General features: G+C 43.4%; 1 protein-coding gene across 2 annotated transcripts in view; it reads left to right on the plus strand.

The window, feature by feature from the left end:
- FRAS1 (Fraser extracellular matrix complex subunit 1) overlaps positions 1-22,461 on the plus strand; it is a 730,981-nt gene that overhangs the window by 623,689 nt on the left and 84,831 nt on the right. For both annotated transcript variants that reach the window (XM_068233564.1, XM_068233565.1), the window contains 3 exons: positions 1,119-1,238; positions 7,044-7,223; positions 11,463-11,587. In XM_068233564.1, the coding sequence (XP_068089665.1) occupies positions 1,119-1,238; positions 7,044-7,223; positions 11,463-11,587 (425 nt within the window). The remainder of the gene's footprint in view (positions 1-1,118; positions 1,239-7,043; positions 7,224-11,462; positions 11,588-22,461) is intronic.

Consider the following 22,461-nt stretch of genomic DNA (forward strand, 5'->3'; position numbering starts at 1 on the left):
GCCAATCATGCTCTGCTGTGCTGGATAGTGGTGTTCAACACATACTGAAAGCTTGCTGACAGGAAATAAAAAACATAAGTGTAGTGAGAAACCTTCACTGACCAGTTAGCATATTGAAGCTTAGCGTTCTTAATATTATGCTGTGTACAATAATCAAAGTATTTAGCCATTGTTTAGGTGTCATTTTTTATGTTAAGGAAAAGAAAAGTACAGGAGATGCACTTTCCAGCCAATCATATTCTTATTTTCATGTTCACATTTACATTTTAAACATCTCAAGTGAACTGTGATTAATATTCTAAACAGCTAAGAATTGTCTATGAGATGCAAATAATTTGAAGTTGATGAAATTTATCATAATCTTGAAATGGACCAGTTGAATGCTGCTAAGATGAAATTCGAATGGTCCATACATTTTCAAGCTGCTTGCACAATTTGCATAATCCTGCATCAACTTTGATGAATTATTTGCATCTCACTCTTACTGTTTTCATATATTTGAGATGATTAGAGATGGTCGATGAGATGCAAATAACTTTGGATTGCATGCACTTTTCATACAACATGGAATTGGACCAATCAAATGCACTGTTGGTTTTGATTTATTAAATCCTAAAATGCATACAATCTGTATGGCACTAGTATGCAAGCAAAAATTCTTTGTTTTTCATTGGCCATCTTTAGAAATAAGGAGTATTTTTATTGCTTGCTAACTTACTCTTTAATTTGCTTCTTCAGAATCTCGTGCATATCTTCATTCAATGTGTAAAGATCATAGGCACCTAAAATTAGATTATTTTTAATACCTTTCATACCTGGTGTTTTTTCATACAAATGGACTTGAATCTCACCAGAATAGATTTAGGATTACTGCAAGTTGAAGAAAAGTATCGTTCTTAATTATCTTGTGCGTTCATCTTATACATGTGCTTTTTCTCTCTCATATCCTCTCTTCACCATCTTGTAGTTAATGTTGTTACATTATATTATTATTAATTATTGCATTAAGATTGCACATGCATAACAGTGTATTTTGCGTGCAGTGATCTTAAAAAAGTGCAATGATCTCATATACTGTTGCATGAAAGATAGTTTATTTTTGTTTTCTATATATTTAGGAAATGTTCAGTACAGGCACAAGAAAGGAGAATCAGGTGGAAGTTTTGCTTTTAAATTTGATGTAGTGGATTCTGAAGATAATGCGCTAATAGACCAATCCTTCTATATCAGCATATTAGGTAAGTATCAAAGTATAATTTATGTATGTTTTCATTTTGGCTATATACCATATTTTTTGAAATATAAGACGCTCTGGACTATAAGACACACTTAGGTTTAGAGGACAGAAACCAAGGAAAAAAAATATACTAAACCTGGTCTGTCCATGGTGCAGGGCGTCTTATGGACCTTCTCCCCCCAAATATTGTGTCCTCTTTGTGCCCTCCTTGTACCTCTTGTGGCCCTTGTGTCCTTCTCTGTTCCCTGTGTCCTCTGTCCCCATGTCATCTGTCCCCCTGTGTCCTCTGTCCTCTTGAGTCCCTGTGTCCTCAGTCCTCCCGTGTCCAGTTTCCCCCTGTGTCCGCGCTCCCCTGTGTCCAGTGTTCACTGTGTCCGGTATCCCCCCTGTCCTCCAATGTCCCTGATGCACATATTTACAAAGAAGCCACACCACTCTGCCTCTGATGTAAGGAAGGCTTTCGCTGGGAAACTACCAATCTGGCGGGGGGCCAGCCAATCACAGCCGCTCACTGCTTACTTGTTAATAGGAGTCAAGGGTCTCACAGTGAGCGTCTGTGATTGGTGGTCTGGGGCAGCTCCCCCCGTCTGATTGATAGTTTTCTACTGAAAGCCTTCCTTACATCGTGGGCTGAGCGGCATGGCTTCTATGTAAATATGTGCATCGGGTACATAGGAAGGGGGACACGGGTCATCGAAAAACGGGATATACTGGACATGGGATGCGGAGAAATGGACTCAGGGAGAAACTGGACAAGGACACTGTGCACAGGGGGAGGGACACAGAGGGACGGAGACTTGGAGCAGGTTTAGTATTCGGACTATAAGATGCACTGACTTTTTCCCCTACCTTTGGGGGAGAAAAAGTGCGTCTTATAGTCTCAAAATACAGTATTTTTGTAATACTTTATTTTCCCTTTTTCAGCAACAGCAAGAAGGACAAGTTTTTTGCACTACAAATAATATTATTTTAGGTTGTGCTAAACTGAAGCATTTATACAATACTGTACACTGTATATGACATACTTGAAAGGAAATTTAGGCGCAACATGGAGCCTAACCTGTTATTTGTTAATGAACGTTTTTCTTGTAGAAAATATAATTTCTCTATTTGAAAAATGATGTTATTGAAGCAATTCCATTGCCAAAATCAAGGATAAAAATGTATTCAGTGATACATTATAAACATTTGCTTCTATGCCATATAAAAAAATGATATTTGACATCTTTGTTATAACAAATAGGCTATGTCGTCTATGGCTGAACAACCCACACATTCCAGTAGTTCTTCTGTAGAGTTTCCAATCATGCATTTTGGCATAGATAATATTTATATCTGGAATGTCAGAAGAGCATTGTGTAGTGGTTAGTATTCTTGCCTTACAGCAATAGTCTCAATGTCAAATCCTGTCATGATATCCATCTCTCTGGAGTTTGTGTGTTCTTCTCATATTTGCATGGGCTTCCTCCATACACTCCAGGTTTTTTTTTTACCACATTCCAAAAACATGCTGATGGGCTAATTAGCTTGCCTCTAGACAAAAATTCATATGATATAATGAATTGTATTTGTAGTACAGATAATTAATAGAACATTAGTAGCGAAGAAAAGAGTCTCATATTTTTATTTTCAGTTATATAGCTTTTTTTTTTTTTTTTTAATAACATTGCATCATTCTGTCACATTTGCAATTACAACCCACACATTGTATTTTAAACTATGAAATCAAGCAAAGCTAATGACCTTTTAGACTCCTCATGCAGTAAATCCTCTCACTGCATCTCATTGTTTCTTTGATGTATAATTGCTTCAGAAAATAGGACTGTCTCTGACCAAAGTTGAGTCGGAGAGCTCAGAGAAGCTCTTTTGCATAGATAACAACTGAAGTTTCTTACTTTTTCCTGTACTGGAAACAACAATATGTTCTTTGCTACTAATGTTCTTTTTCCTAGCTGTACTATACATACAATTCATTATCTCATAAGTTTATTTTCACTTCAAACTCCCTTTTACTGCCCATGTACAGTATGTTGAATCCTACAGGAGAAAAGTGCATAAAAATATTAGCTAATTTAGTAGATCAACGCTTTTATTCTCCTATTAGGCAAATATTTTGATGTCTTTGACAAGGATAATGTTTATAAAACACCCCTGCAACCTCAAAATAAATATTTTATTAAATGTGTTTCTTTAATTAAATTAAAAATGTCCCACTTGGGCTTTGTTGAATGTGCCACTGGTGTACAAGCAATGGGTGAGGATGGTGGTGCGGTGTTCTGAATTAAACAAGGTAGAACAAATAAATGGGCCCAGAGAGGGATCAAATGCCGCCATTAAATATTTCAAGATAACAAATGTGAAATATTCTAGGACCTTTGTAATGGACATCTTATTGTCCTGGAGTGGTGACTATGGTACACCCAACTGAAGCAAGCAATAAGCAAACAAAGCAGGTCTACAAAATGTACACCTTCAAAACACCACCTTAGAAAAATTATTTCTAGCCAAGGAAAATATAAAAAGAATATTTTTAAATTAAATTACACATTATGAATTAGAGAGATTGGTTTTCTAGTTTCCCTGTATTATAATGTGGGTAGAAAAAAACAAAGTCTTGTAAAAGTAATACCTTTTAATGGCTAACTGATAAAGCTAAAGTATGCAAGCTTTCTGGGATCTAGTCCTCTTCTTCAGGCATATTTTCAGATGTTAGCTGAAGTAAACACTGATGCAGGTAAAGTGTAAACACGTAGATGGCAGTTGTGCTGGTTACTATTTAGCAGTTAGATGTCAGGTGATCAGCAGGCTGGAGCCAGTGAGTTCATGCAAGCAACATGAAATACAGCAGGTTTCTGAAGATAATGAAGCCAAGTCAATTATCATGTTACATAAGGAGTCATGATTCCCATGCCACAATTTAAACTTTCTGTTAATGTCTTAAACATTTTCATAAATTTGTACTCAGAAATCTATCTTGCTTGTTCATTTTTGAAGTTACCCTTAAAGCAGATCTGATATGAAAGACTAACTATAACAAGTAACTTGTCTATATATCTTATCTAAAGTTTAGACACAGCAAATCTAGCTGAAAACAGTATAAATACAATATGATTATTTCTTCCTGTGATACAATGACAGCAGCCATGTTGTTTGTAAACGTTACACAGATGCAAGCTTATCTGCATCTTGAGCAAAAAGACCTAATCCCCCCCTCCTCCTCCCCTCTGCCTCTGAAATCTCTGGCTAGTAATACCTCCCCCTCCTCCTGCCCAGACTGAGCTCCCATGAGCCCTTGCTACTGTCTGAAATTGCCTTGGATCTCTGAAAACCTGTGGGCGTGGCTTGTTTAGTTTATAGGGAATTAGAGTATTAAAACAAAAACAAAAAAGTATTTGGCTTGAGGAATGCCCTATAAACAATAGGAAAGGAACAAAATTATGCAATGAGTAAAAGTTCATCTCGGATCCACTTTAAAGAGAACCTGAACTGAAAATTAAAGTCATAATAAACATAAACACATCATAATTACCTCCTGTGTAGTCTACGTATCAATCTCTTTCTCTTCTTCTGCATCCTGTTTGTCCACTGTGATCAATGGAATTCTCTGTCCTCCATTTTGAAAATGGCCATTACCCCATAACAGCTTCCTGGTCAGCACACTGTTAAACTGTAATATCGCCCACTTGAGTCATAGGGAAACATGGACATTACCTTGCATATTCAGTTGTAACTGACAGCTGCTGATATATAACTGACAGCAACTGGTATATTTCACTTCTGACAAAATATTATCAGAACTGAAAGGGATCACTGTAAGAAGAAAATGATGAGCTTCTGAGAGGAACTGACGGTGAGGTAAGTAGGTAATTTTAATTTGCAGCTACATCGTGTGTTTATTTTAAATAATTTTACTCACTTCAGGTTCCCTTTAAGAATAAGTACTTTGAGATCTTGCATGCTGTGTCCTGGTTCACAGAAGTGTTGGCCCACTGGTGTGTCCATTTTAGCCTCATTAATTTTAAAGCGGTGATTCTTGTGCGCAGTTTTTGTCCTTTTTCTCCTATATAGATTCCTCTAGAGGGGCATTTCATGCAATGTATCTTGTATACAACTTTGGATGACTCACAGGAAAATTGGTCTCATATTTGATGATATTTCTGTGAGTTTGGTATTTGGCTTGTGCACAAGATATAAGGGCAGGTATCACACCTAGTCTTATTGCAGGGTAATGTGCCTGGAGTTTCTAGTGTAGATAATGCACTTCGGATAATCATTTGTCTCAAATTGGGAGGTTGTCTGAAAGCAAGCAGTGGTAAATCAGGAAAAACTTCCTTCAGACGTTTGTCTTTGTGAAGTATCGGTTGCAGGGCTTTCGATATCTTCCTCATTGTCTTTAATCTTGGGTTGTAGGTGACCACTATTGGGACTCTGTTGCTTTCAGTCTTTGGGGTGTACTTCAATAGTTTCTCTCTAGATTTTAAAGTTGCTCTGTGTATTTGATCATCAACGATTTGTGGATGATATTCCTGATTTATGAATATATTATGTAGGGACATAAGTTGTCTGTCTCTGTCCTCTGACCTGGCTGTAAACAATAGTTTTTTTGGTGTGTTCCGGGTGGAAACTATACCACTTGAGGTAAATATGCTGGTCAGTTGGTTTACGGTAGATGGCTGTTTGTAAAAATCCATCTTGTATATAAATTGTGGTATCCAGGAAACTAACATGGGAGAATGAAAAGTTTAGCATTAACTTTATGTTCTGGTGGTGCTCTGAGAATTTTTTGTGGAATCTGATTAATTCTTCTTGTGATGCTGTCCAGATTAATAGGATATCGTATATAAATCTGAAGTAAGCCCATGGTTTAATTTCACACGTTGAAAATAATTTTTCCTTCAACCTGGCCATAAATACATTTGCATACTGGGGCGACATCCTACTTCCCATAGCATTGCCTATTGTCTGTAAATATATATCATTCCCAAATGAAAAATAGTTATGAGTTAGTATATACTTGATAAGTTGTAGTGTGGGTTGTGTTGGTAGATCATTATGCTGAAGGAAATGTTGGCAAGCTGCAATACCGTCCTCGTGTGGAATGTTTGTATAAAGGGATTCAACATCCATTGTAGCCAGGATAGCACCCTCTGGGATTGGATTTATGGCAGTCAATAGGTTAAGAAGGTCAGTGGTGTCCTGGATGTAGCTGGCTGTATTCCTTACCATGGGTTTAAGAATGTTTTCTACCCAGCCAGATATCTTTTCTGTTAGTGTCCCCAATCCAGAGATGATAGGTCGCCCTGTGTTTCCTTCTTTGTGTATTTTTGGTAAGATGTAGAAGGTGCCTATTTTAGGATTATCTGGTATGTTAGATGATTTTGAGGAAAGATCATTATATATCTGTATTTGGGACAAGAACAAAGTAATACAATTACACAGCTAATGCTAAAGTGGCAGTGCACATTTCTGGTGGTTACTGGTGACATTTGGGAATTGGTGCAAAATTCAATACAGCAAAAAACTAAAAACATGAAATAGAACAGTCGATAAAGGCCCTTTAAAAACTTACCACATGAGGCCAGGCAGTGCCTAAATAAAATTAATCAGTAAATGACAGATTTACCTTAATATTTAATGAAAATTACTTAGTGGTCCCTGACTTGCTAAAGCAGTGAAGCTGAGTTGCAAACTACATTGTATGTATGTTTAGTTGTACCCTCCTTTGAACTTTTAGCAATGAAAAGAAGTTATCTGACAACTTGTAAATCTGACTAAGCACAGTTTGTTATTCTCATTATTCTTACAGAAGACAGACTGCCTCCATCAATTACTGTCAACAAAGGTCTCACCTTGGATGAAAATTCTTGGAAGAAATTCACAACGCAGCATCTGTCAGCCACAGATCAGGATAGCGAGCCCAGGGAGCTTTTGTTCCACATCAATAGACAGCCTAGTTTGGGACACCTAGAGCATGCAGGCTCCCCAGGTAAGGACTTGGCTGAAATATTAAGGCAACCTCTTTAAACAAATGAATGTTACATAACTCTATACATTGTGCTTTTAAATCATGATGGCTGAGAGGTTTTTGCTCAAGCCTAGAGCCCCAGGATCAATATCCAGCAAGAACAGTGTCTGCATGAAGCTGCAGCTTATGCTTTCTCCGTGTTTCAATGGGTCTCCTCCGGTTATTCTAATTTTCTCTAAAACATATCAGTTAACCACTTCCTGCAAAATGGGCATTTATAAACGTCCTATTTGTGCACCTTAAGTGCAAATAGAGCATTTTTAAAAGTCCAACTATTCCGCTGAAGTGCTCAGGCATGCTCATGCACACTCATTCTAAGCCTTCAGCCCATGGCATAAAGTGGTTTTGAACACTAAACTTGATAGACCTTAGTATGTGTTGAGAACCTTAAAGTGCCATACACTTAAACGTTTTCCCGCCGATAGACAGCAGATTCGATCACTGTGATCAAATCTGCTGTGAAATCGAAGCAGCAATACATTACCTGTTCCGCCAGCACGTGTCCCCGCTCTCCCCGCTGTCTCTTCTCCACGCTGGGCTCCGGCTGGCTTCACTTCTTCCTGTCCCAACAGGAGGTTTAAACAGTAGAGTGCCTTCTACTGTTTAAACTTCCCCCGATAGGAAGTAAAGTGAATCTGGCGCCCAGAGCGGAGAAGGGACAGCGGAGACCGGGGGACTCACGCTGGCCGGATCAGGTAATGTATGCAGGGGGCAGCGGCACCGGCAGCTCTACAGATTGTGAATCGGTTTCATAATAAAATCAATTCAAAATCTGTTAGCAGTGTAGGCAGCTAATAGATCCCTCTTTGATCAGATTCGATCACAGAGGGATCTATCTGCTGGTCGATCTGGTGGCAATTGACCAGTGAATGGCAGCCTTTAGATTGTGATCCCCATTGAGAATTAATAAGTTGCATAATTAGTTGTCCTTTCTAAAATGCTGCATTCTTTAACCTTTTCGGGACCGGCCACCTACCCCCCCTTAAGGACCAGGCATTTTTGGCGGGAAGGGGGTGCGCGCGTTTGGGGGGGTCAGGCGGCCGGATCCCGTGTGTGGCTGCCGAACATTGTGTCCCCCCTTGGTGGCCTGGGCCCCCCCTTCTGCCAGCAGCCTTCACTTACCTTCCAGGCTCCAGCGATGAGCCGCACGGGACCCTCTTCTCCGGCCGGCATCTCCGCTTCATCTGACGAGCAGTTCCGGGTCGCGGCTTGATGACGTCATCAAGCCGGGACCCGGCGCTGACGTCAGATGAAGCGGAGATGCCGGCCAGAGCGGAGGGGGGCGCCGATCGTCGCTGGAACGGCAGGGAGGTGAGTGGATCCTCTTCCTTCCCCCCCTGCCGCCGCAGCTGTCAAACAGATCACTACGATCCGACGGCGATCGTAGTGATCGTGTGATCAGCAGCCATACGCGATGGCTGCTGATCACTCGGGGGAGATGTCGGCTGTCATATGACAGCTTGATCTCCCCCTCCGGGTGCGCACGATCGCGTCGGGAGCGGAAATTTCGGGCCGGCGTAGATCCTACGCCGCATCAGGCTAGAACAGCCACAAGTGCGGCGTAGGATCTCATTCACATGGTCCCGAAAAGGTTAAGTATGTAAAATAAGGTAAACAATGCAATGTATTGTAAGAAATCGATATTGTTGGAAATATTTTATCCACAATGGGATATTGATAAATCCAAAAATATCGATTTCTCATAAGTTCTAGGTGGTTGTTGGCGAAGAAATGCACATCAATAACAGTATAAATAAACTTTATATTGTATGAGTACAAACATTGATGAGCTACATAAAGCAAGATTTACATAATATTTTGACAATGTAAAAACATAAACCATAGAAAACAATTCAGATCACCTCCAGCAGCCGAAACAGAAGACAAAGAAGTCCTCTTCACCTGGTGCAGAGAGTAGAAGTTTCTCTTCTCTCCACCCCCCACACATCTCGCTTTCCTTTTAGGAGCCTTAATGTCATTGTCTGAAAGAATGATTTTCAGCAGATTTAACTTCTTGCCGACCGCTCCACCATAATTGGCGTGAACACGGCGGCAGCCCCCAGACCACTCCGCGCCGTTTGGCATGAATGGCCATCTATTGGGCTAGCAGGAGAGCGTGTGCGCCGATGTGCTCCGCCTTCAGTCTCCTAGCGGCGATCGCTGCTCGGAGACTGTTGGACGATGAAACCGCCATCTAACATCTGTACCTGCACAGTGCTGCGATCTAAGGCAGCGCTGTACTGGGGACAGCCGTGTGACAAGACTGCCCCCCTGGGGGACACAGAAGCAATCGGTGGTAATAGACTGAAGCCTATCACAGCCAATTGCTGTGATAGGCTGGCAGGGGGAGGGAGGGTGGCGAAAAGAAATAGACATTTATATATTAAAAAAAAAAAAATATTTGTAAAAAAAAAAAAAAACATTGGGGGAGCAATCAGACCCACCAACAGAAATCTCTGTTGGTGGGGAGAAAAGGGGGGATCACTTGTGTGTTGAGTTGTGCGGCCCTGCAGCGAGGCCTTAAAGTTGCAGTGGCCCAATGTATGAAAAATGGCCTGGTCTTTAGGGGGTTTAACACCACAGTCCTCAAGTGGTTAAACTTTAACTCTGCCTTAAGGTCAGTTAGCAGGAAGTGAAGGCTGTTGTTCGAGGAACATGTGCTCTAAGAATGGTACAATGGCTGCCCAACAAAAAGCAAGTTGTGAATTACATGTAGCCTATTTCTTACAGTATGAATCTCTTTCCTTCCAGAGGAGACTTGCAATCAACTATTACCACTTTGCACAGGCACCACAATGAATACAACCTACAATACAGAACAATACACTCCTCCCAATCAGCTACCCAGCACATTGGTCTTATGCCAGCGCTGCGTAATATGTTGGCACTTTACAAATACAATAAATAAATAAATAAATTACAGCCATGTATCCATCCCTTACTTAATTTTTGTATTTGGAGAGAAAAAATTGCACTATTAATGTGTGCATTTATTATATCTTGTGCTGTAAATATGTTAGATAATTTAAATAAACATGTATATCTATCAGTACTAATTTGAATCACAGACCTAAAGTCGTGCCTACCTCATATTTTGGGAAGATTAGGAATGACTATAATGAAATCTACAAAATACATTTGTAAACACAGTGCAGTACAGTCGATATTTTTTTGATTTAAAATAAATGCTCTATGAAGACTCATAACATCTCATAACGGCTGATGTTACGTTTTATTAACCTATTTTGGTTCCTGGACGTAGTTTCTACGTCCAGGAACCATGCGCGCTACCGCGGCCGATCGTGCGCGTGCACGCGCACTCCCGGCTGCGGATTCAGTAGCCAAGGAATCAATGTATGGAGCCCGATCACTGATTCCTTTCCCCCGCTGAAAAAGCGACAGCTACGCTTAGAGTGACGTCATGTAAACAAACTCATGGCCGCCATCTTGTGGCCAAAAAGTAATACTACACCTGAAAAAAAAAAAAAAAGAATTAACACACATTTACATTATAAATCTATTGTTTACCTCCCACCCTCCCAAAAGTACCCAAATAAAATGTTTACTATAAAAAACAAAACATTACAATAAAAAAAAACCATGTAAATATTTACCTAAGGGTCTAAACTTTTTAAATATCAATGTAAAGATGAAATATTTCTATTTTTTTTTATTTTAAACTTGTAAATAGTGATAGATGCAAAATGGAAAAAATGCACCTTTATTTCCAAATAAAATATTGTCGCCATACATTGTGATAGGGACATAATTTTAACGGTGTAATAACCGGAACATATGGGCAAATACAATACGTGAGTTTTAATTATGGAGGCATGTATTATTTTAAAACTATAATGGCTGAAAACTGAGAAATAATGAATTTTTCCATTTTTTTCTTTTTCTTCCTGTTAAAATGCATTTACAGTAAAGTGGCTCTTAGCAAAATGTACCCCCCAAAGAAAGCCTAATTGGTGGTGGAAAAAACAAGATATAGATCAGTGCATTGTGATAAGTAGTGATAAAGTTATAGGCTAATGAATGGGAGGTGAACATTTCTCACGTGAAAACGACGGAACCTGAATGGGTTAATGAGTACTAACAAAATGTTTAATCCAATATAATCCATTACAAAACATGTGTTTTTCACTTACATATGGAATCTTAGAACTTAATGGATTCTCTTTTTCTTTCTGCCTCCAGGTGTAAAAATAAGCAGCTTTAGCCAGGCAGACCTGGAATCACGAAGCATCCAATACATTCACACCAGCACTGAGGAAAAGCATTCAGATGACTTCACCTTCACCGTCTCAGATGGAGTCAATGAGGTAGAAGGAAGGCTTGTATTGTGCTTTGTATTTTTCTGATTTTATACAGGATATCTGAATAGAGCCATATTTTAGGATGAACAATGGGCCTGAGGCAAATTTCCCTAGGCACTCATGTATACCTTACAGTTTCAATTTTCCTCTGTCTCTTTAGCATTTATTCATCTGTGGCATCTAGGTTTAGTGCATTCAGCTTATACTATTTATTCTATTTATAAGCCTTCTGCCTGGAATATTACTAAGCTGCCATATAGATATTGCAGGTCACCTTTAAGGCAAAGGCTAAAATATTTTTGTTTTTTTCTTGCCAGTTTGTTGCAAAGGAAAATGTGTACAGTTTTACAGACTAAGGCTGCACAATTTATTATTAGCTTTAGCTTTAATGTTTTCAACAATACAGTATTGTGATGACACCTTGAACAGACAGATTAATGTAACATTTTAAAGCTAGTCTTACTTATAAAAGTCATTAGGCACTTTCAATAGTCAGGAAACACAATAGGTTTTTAAATGTTCCGGATGTTTTTTACAGGTCATATTGCAGACATGGCTTGTTCAGACCAGAAACATTGTGTTGCCGAAGTTTTAAGTAACAGAAACTAGGGTAAAGTTGAAAGCAGTATTTTCAAAATAGGGCTAAATACCTTTCTGCATAATCCACAGAATACTGCCAGTTGCCACCTTAAACTGGGTACATTTAATCAATGTGCCCATTAGAATGGGTGCGTGAAAATCAGATAGTCATAGAATATACAGTGGGTTGCAAAAGTATTCGTCCCCCTTGAAGTTTTCCACATTTTGTCATATATCTGCCACAAACATGAATTAATTTTATTGGAATTCCACATGAAAGACCAACAAAAAGTGGTGTACACATGAGAAGTGGAACGAAAATCATACTTGATTCCAAACATTTTTAAAAAAATAAATAACTGCAAAGTGGTGTGTACATATTTATTCGGCCCCCTTTGATCTGAGTGCAGTCAGTTGCCCATAGACATTGCCTGATGAGTGCTAATGACTAAATAGAGTGCACCTGTGTGTAATCTAATGTCAGTACAAATACAGCTGCTCTGTGAAGGGCTCAGAGGTTGTCTAAGAGAATATTATATTGGGAGCAACAACACAGTGAAGTCCAAAGAACACACAAGACAGGTCAGGGATCAAGTTATTAAGAAATTTAAAGCAGGCTTAGGCTACAAAAAAGATTTCCAAAGCCTTGAACATCCCACGGAGCACTGTTCAAGCGATCATTCAGAAATGGAAGGAATATGGCACAACTGTAAACCTACCAAGACAAGGCCATCCACCTAAACTCACAGGCCGAACAAGGAGAGCGCTGATCAGATATACAGTCAAGAGGCCCATGGTGACTCTGGATAAGCTGCAGAGATCTACAGCTCAGGTGGGGGACTTTGTCCATAGGACAACTATTAGTCATGCACTGTACAAAGTTGGCCTTTATGGAAGAGTGGCAAGAAGAAAGGCATTGTTAACAGAAAGCATAAGAAGACCTGTTAGCAGTTTGCCACAAGCCATGTGGGGGACACAGCAACCATGTGGAAGAAGGTGCTCTGGTCAAATGAGACCAAAATGGAACTTTTTGTCCAAAATGGAAAACGCTATGTGTGGCGGAAAACTAACACTGCACATCACTCTGAACACACCATCCCCACTGTCAAATATGGTGGTGGCAGCATCATGCACGGGGGGAGCATCTCTTCAGCAGGGACAGGGAAGCTGGTCAGAGTTGATGGGAAGATGGATGGAGCCAAATACAGGGCAAACTTGGAAGAAAACCTCTTGGAGACTGGGGCAGAGGTTCACCTTCCAGCAGGACAATGACCCTAAACATAAAGCCAGGGCAACAATGGAATAGTTTAAAGCAAAACATATCTATGTGTTAGAATGGCCCAGTGAAAGTCCAGATCTAAATCCAATCCAGAATCTGTGGCAAGATCTGAAAACTGCTGTTCACAAATGCTGTCCATCTAATCTGACTGAGCTGGAGCTGTTTTGCAAAGAAGAATGGGCAAGGATTTCAGTCTCTAGATGGGCAAAGCTGGTAGAGACATACCCTAAAAGACTGGCAGCTGTAATTGCAGCAAAAGGTGGTTCTACAAAGTATTGACTCAGGGGGCCGAATAATTACGCACACCCCACTTTGCAGTTATTTATTTGTAAAAAATGTTTGGAATGATGTATGATTTTCGATCCGCTTCTCACATGTACACCACTTTGTATTGGTCTTTCACGTGGAATTCCAATAAAATTGATGCATGTTTGTGGCAGTAATGTGACAAAATGTGGAAAACTTTAAGGGGGCCGAATACTTTTGCAACCCACTGTAGTCATAGAATACAGATAGTCATAGAATACAGAATATCAGTAACATTACCAATATTCTGCTATTTCAATCTAACCCTCCCTACACCTGACCGTAACCTCCCCCCATATTTGCCATACACTAAACCCCCTTACCTACATAAGCCTGGTTCCCTGCTGTTCCATTAACCGGTTCGCATTCCATGGTTTTTACCCCTTAAGATTCCTGTTGTTTTTGATACTTTAGCTGTGTTGTATACATACAGCAGTAACTTTTTAACTACTTATGCCATCTTAGTGATATCTTATTTTTTTTTCTGTAAAATCTAGGCTTCTTTGGGTAATATTTTTCTCCTAAAACTACCGTATTTCGCGCCGTATAAGACGCTCCGGCATATAAGACGCACCCAGGTTTAGAGGGCAAAAAACAGAAAAAAAAAAGATTTATACTAAACCTGGTGCGTCCATATTCCAGGAGAGTCTTGTACATGTTACCCTCAAATGTTGTCCTCCTGTGTCCCATTGTCTCCCCATGTGTCCCCAATACCTGCCCCATGTGTCCTCTGTGTCCCTCATACATGCCCCATGTGTCACCCATGCCTGCCCCATGTGCTTGTGTCCCCCATGTGTCACCTATGCATGCCTCATGTGTCCCTCATGTGCCTGTGTCCCCCATGCCTGCCGTGTCCTCTGTGTGTCCCTCATGCCTGCCCCATGTGCCTGTGTCCCCATGTGTCACCTATGCATGCCTCATGTGTCCCTCATGTGCCTGTGTCCTCCATGCCTGCCGTGTCCTCTGTGTCGCTTATGCCTGCCCCATGTGCCTGTGTCCCCCGTGTGTGTTTGTAAATTGTGGCTGCACCCGACCGTTGCCTCTGCCCGCTCCCCATGCCTGTAATGTGCCGGCGTGTGTAATCAGTTCCCTCCCGCTGTGTGGCTGATCTCTGCGTGCCCCCGCGAGTGTCTAATATGCCCGCTCCCCCGCCTGCCTTATCTCCCTCCCCCATGTGAATGCTGGCCCCCCCGGGTGTTAATCTGCAGCGGCTTACCTTTCCGCCATGCCCGCGAGGATTGGAGACCTCCTTCACAGCCGCGCATCTCGCTCTAGTGATCGGCATGTGATGATTGCGTCATCATCACATGCCGATCACTAGAGCGAGATGCGCGGCTGTGAAGGAGGTCTCCAATCCTCGCGGGCATGGCGGAAAGGTAAGCCGCTGCAGATTAACACCCGGGGGGGCCAGCATTCACATGGGGGAGGGAGATAAGGCAGGCGGGGGAGCGGGCATATTAGACACTCGCGGGGGCACGCAGAGATCAGCCACACAGCGGGAGGGAACTGATTACACACGCCGGCACATTACAGGCATGGGGAGCGGGCAGAGGCAACGGTCGGGTGCAGCCACACAGGCAGGGAATTCCCGACGTGGCGGCGGGTCGCGGTCCGTATCGGCGGGCGTTTCTAAGTCGGGAATTCCCTGCCTTTGCCGTATAAGACGCAGGGACTTTTTCCCCCTATTTTTTGGGGAGAAAAAGTGCGTCTTATACGACGAAAAATACGGTATTTTATTTTAGAGTCATCTTAAGGGGGAAAATTAGGTATAAATGCAGGAAAATAAAAACATTTTTTTATTTGTCACAAAAACACATAAAAATGAATTGTTTGGCCCTTCCCATTTAAAACAATACCCCATATGCCATATTTTATTACTAATTGAGCATGTGGCGGACCATTATCCCCAGCCTGCGCATTTGTGGCGATTGGATGCGTTCGCTAGGGTGATAGTTTGGGGGCCATAGTGCTTTACAGATGCATCGCTAGGCAATGGCAAAACAATTCATCTGTAGAGCATGTAGAGCTTTCGCCCTAGCGATCACATTCGATTGCTACAGGCGGCAGTCGTTAATAGTTTATAAACAGGTAAAGGTATTGTAGGGGTTAGTAGGCTAGGCTGAGGTTAAAAATTAACTATGGATTAAAAAAGCACTTTTTATTTTATTGGGACTATGTCACTTTAACCACTTAATCCACCACTACAGTATATCTACGTCATTCTGTGGCATCCTCCAAGCCAGAAGGACGTAGATATACGATTTTAAGTTAAAGCCTGCAGTGCACCATCGGAGCGCTTCCAAGCACACCCTTCGGCACACTCAGCTGCCTTACTAAATGGTTAATTTGCATATATTCAGCAGTGGTGCTCTGGGCTGGGGCGTATCTGGGTAATATAGCGCCTATGGCAAACACTGAAATTGCGCTTCCCCCCTCGAACAGTCAGAGCTCCCTTCCCCCCTAAAAACAGCATATTTTCTCATTTTGTTATGATTGCCTGTGTTTTTTTGGATCGGGATACTGCGGAGGTAACTTTTTTGGAAATGGCTCTTCTTTTTCACTCTCTGTCCTCTTTTCTAACACTAGGCCATGTGTGCCCTATATACCTAAGTTAAGTACCACGTTTCCCAGATAATTGCATTAGTCTGATCTGAGATCTGAATCAAAGGGAGGCATGGAGGCAGGCATGGTGATGCAGCACAGGAGCAAACATTGCGCCCATGGTGCTGTGGCGCCCATGGCACACGCCATGCCTGCACCCCTCTAGATACGCCTCTGGCTCTGGGAGACATCTCGAGCTCACTCCAACCTGAATTATCGCAAATTCTTTCTGTTTTAGGAAAGCAAATTTTTGTTTTTCTTAACATTTTAGTAAGGGGGCTTTTAGGACCATTGTAGTCCCTTACACACTCCAATGAGTTCTGGGTCACCATGAGCTTGCTGGTTAGTCTGTACCTCTCGGTTTACAAGCCCTACTCCATAGAGCCAAATTAATCAATGCCATGCACTGATAAGGATCAAACAATCCAAAACAGTCTGTGGCTTCTAGGACTTTTGGCGAAGATCAGGTGGAGGATATTTACTTGGAACGAGGGGTATTCTAAGGGTCCTCCTTGTGGGGGCCCTGGATAAACGGGGAGAGGATGGCAGCTGCGTCGAGTGGAGGAGGTGGAGGAGGCATGCCAAAACTGCGGAACTCAATTCGCTTTGTCGTAAAGACGGATTGGAGGAGACATGGTCCGAAGGCGTTCATCGATAAGGTACTGGTGGAGGGGTTGAAGCTGAATAAGAGCAAGATGTTTGCAATACAAGATTTCCCAGGACAAGGGGCCTATGATATCACAATGCATAATGAGGAAGATGCGCTAAAAGTGCTGGCAGATTATAGAGAGAGCAGGGAAGATTATGTTAATTGGTTGGAGTCGGTCACGCCATTATTTAATGAAAAGGCGAGACAGATTTATGTGCATATGTACAATCCTTTCGTGGAGCCAGATGTGGTCAGGCTGTTCATGCTGCGATATTTTGAGGATGTGAGCTCTGCTGAAAAAATATACAATCACATAGGAGTATACAGAAGCAAAATGAAGTTTATTGTGAAGTTCAAGAGGCAGGAGGGGTGCTGGCATGATGTAGTTCACCCACCCCCTGTCTTCTCTATTGCCGGGGAGAGAGGTTATGTCACGTATCCTGGGCAGCCTCTCTACTGCCGGAGGTGCTATATGTTTGGGCATGGAACTGGAAGTTGTGTCTCGGAGGAGCGGTGCAGACATTGCAAGGAGCCAGTGCACCCTGGCTCCAGCTGCAAGAAGGTGAAAGTGTGTGACCTCTGTGGTGTGGGCGGCCACTTGGCCAAAGATTGTGAAAAGCGTGGTAAAACAAGGATTTACACGTATGCTGCTGCCGCTGGTTCTTATGGTAGGGGCAGGAGGTGGTCACTGGCTCCCCGTGTGGAGCCCCGGGACTCTGAGGCTGTTACTGAGACCCCACTTACTGATGCAGCTGGAGAAGGCACCAGTGTAGTCCATATGGGCCCAACCGCTGCTGAGACCCCCCCTGGCCCCCCTGTGGATGAAGTAACTGATTCCCAGATGCTGCAGGCAGAGGAGTTGCCAAAGCTGCAGCGAGTGAAGAAAAGAAAACTGGGTGAGGATGTGGATGAAAATGATGATGCTGTAGGGAGTGGGGGTGAAGAGGACGCCATGCCTCTGTCTGCAGAGTTTCCCTCTGATGTGCAGAAGGCTGCCGGTCCTGCCTGTAAGAAGGCTGCCGCTGCCAAGTCTGCAGCGAGCAGGACAGGAGAGGCCGATGTATGTGCTGTGACTGAGGTTGCCCCGAGTCCCCCCACTGTGGAGAGTCAGGCTGGGGCTGTGCAGAGTGAGATTGTGGAGGAGACCCCCCCGGAGCAGCTCCCCGAAGATGTGCCCGGCTCTCCAGCAGAGCGGGATTCCCCTGGCGCAGGTGACGTCATCAGCTCAGTTTCTACTGAGCGGGACCCGCAGCGTGAGCCTGGAGAGTGTGCTGAGGCTTCACCGACCCCTGCCACCAGTACCGAAGCCTCCCCCGTGCTTCTCGTGAGCCAGGCAGAGGTTCCTGATGTCTGCACAGAACCCCAGCGGCCTGCCATGGACGCTAGTAGCCGCAGGTCTGCTGGGAGCAGTAGTGCCACAGTTCCTGGAGCCGGCTCAGCCGGCGAGAACAAGAAGAATGCAGGCGGGGAAACAGCTGTGCAGTCAGCTGATCCCCTGCACAATCCTAAGCCTGCCCCTTCTTCTGCTCTCTCGCAGAAGACTCTGCCAGCACATTCTAGCCCTGTGAAAAGCGCAGGGAAAAAGACAAAGACTGACACTGCTGTGGGGAGATCCCGGCAGGGGACTCCCTCACTTCCCTCCAAAAATAACAGCTCCCCAAATTCAAATAAAGGAGGGAAATCAGCCAGCATGATGTCAGAGGAGGTGGGAGGAGGTTATGCAAATGAGGAGGAGGAGTGTGAGATGGACATAACAGACCCTGGGAAGGTGGAAGGGGAGAAAGAGGTGGTGATAGAAGAGAGTGACAGTGATTATCCACTACCTTATCAAGAAAGAAAAGAGGCTGTGACAGAATCAGAGAGTGATGACACCCATGTGGCAAAAATGCGTATTGTCAGTGACATTTCTGAGGGAGAGTTAAAAGTTGACATGACGCAGTCTCCTGTTCCCACTAGCTGGAAAAACACCAAACCAGCTAGGAGGATTAACCCAGAGGTGCCTGGGCCGAGTACTGCTGGAGATTCTGGTCCAGAGGACTGGAATATGGCGGAGTCAAAGAAACAAAAAAGAAAGAAAAATAGAAAAGGAAAGCAGGAGCCCGCTACAGTGGGCTTAAGGAAGAGTCCCAGGGCATCCAAGAAGTGATGATGGCTGAGTGTAGGGTGCATAACACGTGGTGTCTTTTGGTGATGGTGCTGTCCCTGCTGTCTGTAAATGTGAGGGGGATCGGCTCCTCATACCGCCGGGCTGCAGTCCTGCAGGACCTTGCAAATTTTAGGGCGGATATTTTTTGTCTGCAGGAGTGTATATTGAAGACGGTACCAGGCTCTGGGGAATGGGCAGGGGGCAATGCCATCTGGTCCCCTGCCTGCCAGAGTAGGAATGAGGGCATTGGCGTGCTGTTTAATAACCCAGGCATAAAGGTTTTGTCACATGCTGTCATCATTCCGGGAAGGATGATGGTTGTGAATTTTGATTTTTTTGGTTCCCAGTACCGTCTTTTTAACTGTTACGCTCCTGCAGACAAAAATGAGAGGGCGGAGTTTTTGGAGGTGCTCAAGTTCAATCTGCCAGGCCGCATTAAGACCATTGTGGCCGGCGATCTGAACTGTATAAGATCGGTTGGGGATCGAGTGGGGTCAGGAGAGACCAAGCTGGACTCCACCAGTAGGATCCTCAACCAGATTGTGACAGATTTTGGACTGCAGGATGCAGCTTTGGCGGCAGGCAGTAGGGACAGGGAATATACTTACTTTTCGGATGCGGGCACGGTTAAGTCACGCATAGATTACTTTTTACTTTCTAGGTATGTGTTGGTTTCTGCTGTCTCTTATCACCAGGTCACTTTTTCTGATCACAGAGCCATTCTTTGTTCCCTGGAAACGTCGGAGAGAGTGGTGTTTGGGAAGGGAGTCTGGAAGTTGAATGTGGAGTTGTTGGAGGATGTGGACGTACTTGAAAGATTTAGGGTGGAGTATGCAGGATGGGTGTGTAGGAAGAGAGGTTTTGTGGATTTGTTAGAATGGTGGGATTGGGCAAAGAGGAGGATTTCTGGCTTTTTCAGGAATCTGGCGTATGAGAAGAGGTGTTTGCAGAGAGAGGAGGAAGAGAAGTGGAAAGTGAGATTGCAGTATTTGGTGAAGATGAAGGAATGGGGGTATGAGGTGGAGGAAGAGTTGGAGGAGGCAAGACAGCGAATGAAGGGGATGTTGATGGAGCGTGGGAAGAGGATTGTGTATCAGGCGAAAGTGAGAGATTTGGAAGAGGGGGAGTCTTGCTCCCGGTTCTTCTTTAAAAAGGTGGTGTCCAGTAGGGATGTGTTAGAGTCAGTGGTGGTGGATGAGAAGGAAGTAGTTGGTTCTGAAGTGGTGGAAGAGGTGCAGAAGTTTTATGTGGATTTGTATGGAGGAGGGAATGTTGTGTCAGATGTGGAGATGGAAGAGTATTGTGATGAGGTGTTGGAGGAGTGTTTGGATCCGTTGGAGGTACAGCAGCTGAAAGAGTCGGTGGCCACGGAGGAGGTATGGGCGGCAGTGGGTGCCATGCAAACAGGCAAGACTCCAGGGAAGGACGGGCTCCCAGTGGAGTTTTTTAGGTGGGCCTGGCCTATCATTGGTGGGGAAGTGGTGGAGGTGGTCCAGGAGGTTTTTTCTTCTGGACGGTTGTCCCCATCAATGCGGGAGGGAGTCATCACCCTGATTTATAAGAAAGGAGACAAAAAATTGATAAAAAATTGGAGGCCGATTTCGCTGTTGAATGTGGACTACAAGATAGTGGCGAAATTGGTCGCAAACAGGTTAAGGAGTGTGATAGCATCTATGATTGGAGAGGGGCAGACCTGTGCGGTCCCCGGTCGAAGAAGCGCCGATAACCTGGTTTTGTTAAGGGACATGATAAGTTTTTCACAGGAAAATAAAGTGCCGATGGTCATTGAGGGTATCGATTTGGAAAAGGCATTTGATAGAGTATCACACTCCTTCCTGTTCGGGGTGATGGCAAAATTAGGGGTCCCTGATTGTCTCCTAAAAGTTATTAGAAGTTTTTACACTGGAATTTCGAGCCAAGTCTTGGTAAATGGGGTTTTGTCCAGGTCATTCCCCGTTTTGTCCGGAGTCAGGCAGGGGTGTCCACTGTCGCCTATGGCTTTTATTTGTGTGGTGGAGCCTTTGCTGAGGTATGTCCAACGGGACAAGGTGGTGAAAGGATTTGTTGTGCCAGGTGGTGGTGGAGAGCAGGTGAAGTATTTGGCTTATATGGATGATGTGGCGTTTGTGGGTGGGTCGCAGGCTGATATTGATAGGATGAATTTGCATGTGAAGGTGTTTTGTGGAATGTCTGGAATGGCTGTGAATTGGGAGAAGTCCCAGCTGGTTTCCTTTGGGAGGCCTGTACCTTTGAATGTGGAGAAAGTGCCGGTGAGTCAGGAGATCAAGGTGTTGGGTGTGGTGTTTGATGCAGAGATGAAAGGTAGAAAGACTTTGGATGAGGTGAAAGGGAAAGTGGTAAGAAAGTTGAATTTTTGGAGGTTGCGGAAGTTGTCTTTTTCAGGGAAAGTGTTGGTGGTGAAAGCTGTGATATTGCCGTTGTTGTTGTACTTCTGTTTGGTCTTGCCTCCTGGCAAAAGATGGATGCAAGAGGTGCAGAGAATGTTGTTTGTCTTCTTCTGGGGTTCAAAGATGGAGAGGGTGGCACGGGTGACGGTTCACAAGGGTGTGTCTCTGGGTGGTTGGGATTTCCCTGATGTTGCTTCCTTTTTGTCTCTGCACTATCTGGTGTCTGTCCGTAGAGTATTGGAGTCAGAGGGGAGGGTGAAGGATTTTGTAAGATACTTGGGAGGATGGTTGTGGAACAAGTTGGGATGGGTTGCTAAGGACCTGAGCAAGCCTGTTGCATTCACAACCACGCTATGCTATCAAAAGGTCAAAGAAATTCTGTACAATTTCAATATGACAGGAGCAGCCTTGGCGGATATAAATAAACAGAACATAAAAAAATGGATCACAAGAAATGATATAATATGTTATATAAAAGGAATGACAAGTGCACAAGCAGAGACAATATGGAAAAGAATGAACATTAAAGGAACAACAAACAGACAAAAAGATGTGGTGTGGATGTCCCTGGTATCAGCACTCCCTACTAGGGTTTTTTGCAAAAGGAGGGGTATGACTCCCTCAGGAAGGTGCCCAAGAGAAGGGTGCGGAGGGGAAGAAGATGTGGATCACGTTTTTTGGGAGTGTGATTTTGCAAGGGATTTTCGGAGGAAGTTGGGTTTTTTTTTAGAGGTGGTGGTGGAGGTTAGGGGCACATCTCTTTTAATGGTGATGGGTGGAGTGTCACTGGGTGCAAAGGAAAAGGATAGAAAGGGGTGGATCGTGTTTTCTGTATTCAAGGAAGTTCTGTGGGATGCAAGGAATCTAATTGTATTCAAGAAGGAGCAGTTGTCATTGGAAGCAGTATGCAAT

Source organism: Hyperolius riggenbachi, chromosome 1 (genome assembly GCF_040937935.1).
Source record: "Hyperolius riggenbachi isolate aHypRig1 chromosome 1, aHypRig1.pri, whole genome shotgun sequence".
Classification (NCBI taxonomy): domain Eukaryota; kingdom Metazoa; phylum Chordata; class Amphibia; order Anura; family Hyperoliidae; genus Hyperolius; species Hyperolius riggenbachi.